General features: G+C 40.2%; 1 protein-coding gene across 2 annotated transcripts in view; it reads right to left on the reverse strand.

Moving 5' to 3' along the window:
* SARC_09301 overlaps positions 1–2,899 on the reverse strand; it is a 3,457-nt gene extending 558 nt beyond the window's left edge. Inside the window, exons 1-3 of one of the 2 annotated variants that reach the window (XM_014296690.1) lie at positions 2,746–2,899; positions 2,149–2,291; positions 523–1,246 (exon numbers count right to left, since the gene is read on the reverse strand). In XM_014296690.1, the coding sequence (XP_014152165.1) occupies positions 523–1,246; positions 2,149–2,291; positions 2,746–2,848 (970 nt within the window). In that variant the 5' untranslated portion in view covers positions 2,849–2,899. Of the gene's footprint in view, positions 1–522; positions 1,247–2,144; positions 2,292–2,745 lie in introns of both variants that reach the window. The other variant, XM_014296689.1, reaches the window with a different exon arrangement.
* Between the last annotated feature and the right edge of the window lie 353 nt (positions 2,900–3,252).

Raw genomic sequence — 3,252 nt, forward strand, 5'->3', positions numbered from 1 at the left:
ACTACTACTATNTTGTACTATATATATATATATATATATATATAGTAGATACTACTGTAGTATATATATATATAGATAGTATATATATATATATATGTACATACATTGTACATATATATATATATATATATACTTATACATATACACACACACACACATATATATATATATATATAAATAGATATATATATATATATATATATGACATTATCAGGAATGAATGTGATTATATATTTATACAATTCTGTATGTATGTCCACCATATTGTTGACTTGCGTTTATTCTACATATTTACATAAATACATGGGTATAGTTTGAATGTATCGAGACACACATATACATGTCTCATCTATGAAGTGTTACACATATATAAATAATTATACAAATGTGTGTATGATATATACAGACACCCGAATACAGGTACAAATTCAAATCACCTAACCAACGCACAAATTGGCATGTACCCTATACACGAGTTTGCCATACAAAACCACATATACAGCACTGCAGTGATGAACATACTCAGAGATTCCCTTATATCCTCAGGCAAGTCACGCTCCACATCCACATGAGGCATCATACGACCTTTATCCTCGCTCAGAAACATATTCACCAGTGCCATAGCTCTTGGTAGCACTGTGCGTGTGTATTCAGTGGTGTTTGTACTATCGATCACATACACATTCATCTCAGGTTCAGATGCAACATTCAAATGCACAGCACACACGCCAGTTGTCGTAGACGATTCGATCGGTATATGTCTGACTGCTACAGGCACACTTTGTATCGTGTCTGAGGATAAGACATCTGGTTTTGTGCTTTCACTTCCATGTCCATTCTCAAGTTTTTCGTCGGTATGGCCGAGGTTTGTGTCCTTAAAACCCGGCCCTTTCTTCCCAAGTCCAGTCCCTTTTTCGATCACAGTCCCGTTGTGTACGACTGTCCAGGGTGCGGCTCTATTGCCAGCATTTTCCAGTGGACGTTCGGTCGTATTCACAGAATTGTCTCCGCTGACAGTCGACAGCGGATCTCCACATTCTTCTGCTACTCCTGGAGCAATCAACTCCCCAGCTTGGTGCTCTCGTACTCCCTTTTCCGCACCCGTTGTGTTAACAGCCCATGTGTTTGCAGGTAGTTTTATGTAATTGGCGAAATGGCCTCTCAACCACGTGAGCTGTCGGCGCGCATAACGTCTAGTTCCACGCTTCATATTCTCTATACACACGTTGTAATCCTCGCCTGTAGTCTGTGAGTGTTTTGAAACTATAGTCTGTGAATGTTTTGAAATGTATGATGTGTATTTTAGTATGTGACAGAACAATATTCCTCACTACAGTCCCCACAAGGGGCTTGACCCTTGTGTCAGTGTCAATATGACAATGTCAATATGATAGTGTCAATATGTCAGTGTCAATATGTCAGTGTCAATATGTCAATGTCAATATGTCAGTGCCAATAATATGTCAATGTCAATATGTCAGTGTCAATGTGGTGGATCCTTCTTCCAAACCACCTACCGGTCACCGGCTTGGTGCGCTCTACCACACCATGCCAGTGCCTAGATGTCAGCTAATTGCACACGTTTCGAACGACGATAGGCCGCAAACAGGACACACAGCAAATAATTGTCGTCTGGTACAAGTAGGGCATTCACATGTCGTGGCCTAGAACCACAGGTATAAATAAACACCAATATTCGAATGAAAACAACAACTAATACAACATCGCAATGAAAACAAGAAACAAAAAACACATGTACATAAACGTTTATCTGCCCAAAACATCTACTGTAAGTCCCATCAGAGTTCAAAATGCCGATATATATTACGGGATAAATATATGACTGGTGCCCGTGATAGGTGTTTTCTATAACCGTCTGAGCTAAAAAGACACAAAATGATCAACTGCTCTCAAACGAAACATGCAAGGGTATAACATAAACGCAGGCTCAATATTTGAGTTCATATATGCCTGCTACGAATAAATGCACAAAAATATACAAATGGACGGAACACACGAGCACGAAGATTTTATTCAACGCACTCAAATCCCGAACGCACATACAGACAACCCACTCATAAAGAGTCCACAGCTCAAGAGATAAACCAGGTGTCGGACGATAAGTGTTCATTGCATACACGCACCTACCAGATACGGATACATTTCCTTCAGACCTAAATTCTGCCATATTCCCTTTGTGAAGTCAGGTGTGGTATCGTCTGCTGGGCCCGTTGTGTCCGAAGCAAACTCGCGGCGTTCTCTCTTTATTCTCGTGAGTTGTTCATTTCTATCTGCAAGTACCAATACAGTCAAATAGGGATAAACGGATACTGACATTACAAATGTTCTCGACAGTGTTGACCGATATGGCAGGAAGTTTCCGAAGGGTGACACTGTGCGTAAATATAAATATCAACATCACTGTACATATAAAACATTCAAATGATGTATATCCGCATGTACCTGCACTAATATACGGAGGCAATACTACGAATGCATATTGGCACATTCACGAGGCTATCACTTGTACACATCTCCTCTAAAGCCCTCTATCTGAACGCTTCGCCGACGCGGTTGTTTACACTATTATCAAGCACCTTGACATCGCAGTATATATATATATATATATACGTGTGTGTGTTTGTATATATATCAACTCGAATGCGTATATGACACTCAAGTATGCATATAGAGCCACATACTACTATACGTACATATCATTTCGATTGTACATATGGCACATACGTGCGGCTACCACTGCACGCATCTCCTCTAGAGCCCCTTCTTTGAGCATTTCGTCGACGCGTTTGTCCAGTCGATCATCAAGCGCTTTGAGATCGCAGTACATCCACAGTACCAGAGTGTTCTGGAAGCGAAATGGACTCCTACCCTTCCTTCTACATATCGGATGAGTGCGTGTATATTTAGATTGTATTCCAAGAGTTAATGTTGCCGATACAACTCAAATCAGGTACTGCTATTTATACCTACGACCTCCGCCAAAGACTCTTAATGTCCGTGATTTCGGTCTAGTAGCCAAGTGCCGATACACTTCACATACTTATGCCTGACAAAAAAACGAAATTGGCCTATTGATATACTTCTCAGCTCGCTGCTATGGCAATATATATAGAACAGAATATGACCAAATCTTTTTGACACCCAGATAATGCGTAGTGAGTGCACTCGGTAAGTTCCTTGTGTCCTTTTGGACGTGCATCATACTCAATTTTTGTAACATACGCACTACTT

This window comes from Sphaeroforma arctica (genome assembly GCF_001186125.1).
Source record: "Sphaeroforma arctica JP610 unplaced genomic scaffold supercont1.930, whole genome shotgun sequence".
In the NCBI taxonomy this organism is placed as follows: domain Eukaryota; class Ichthyosporea; order Ichthyophonida; genus Sphaeroforma; species Sphaeroforma arctica.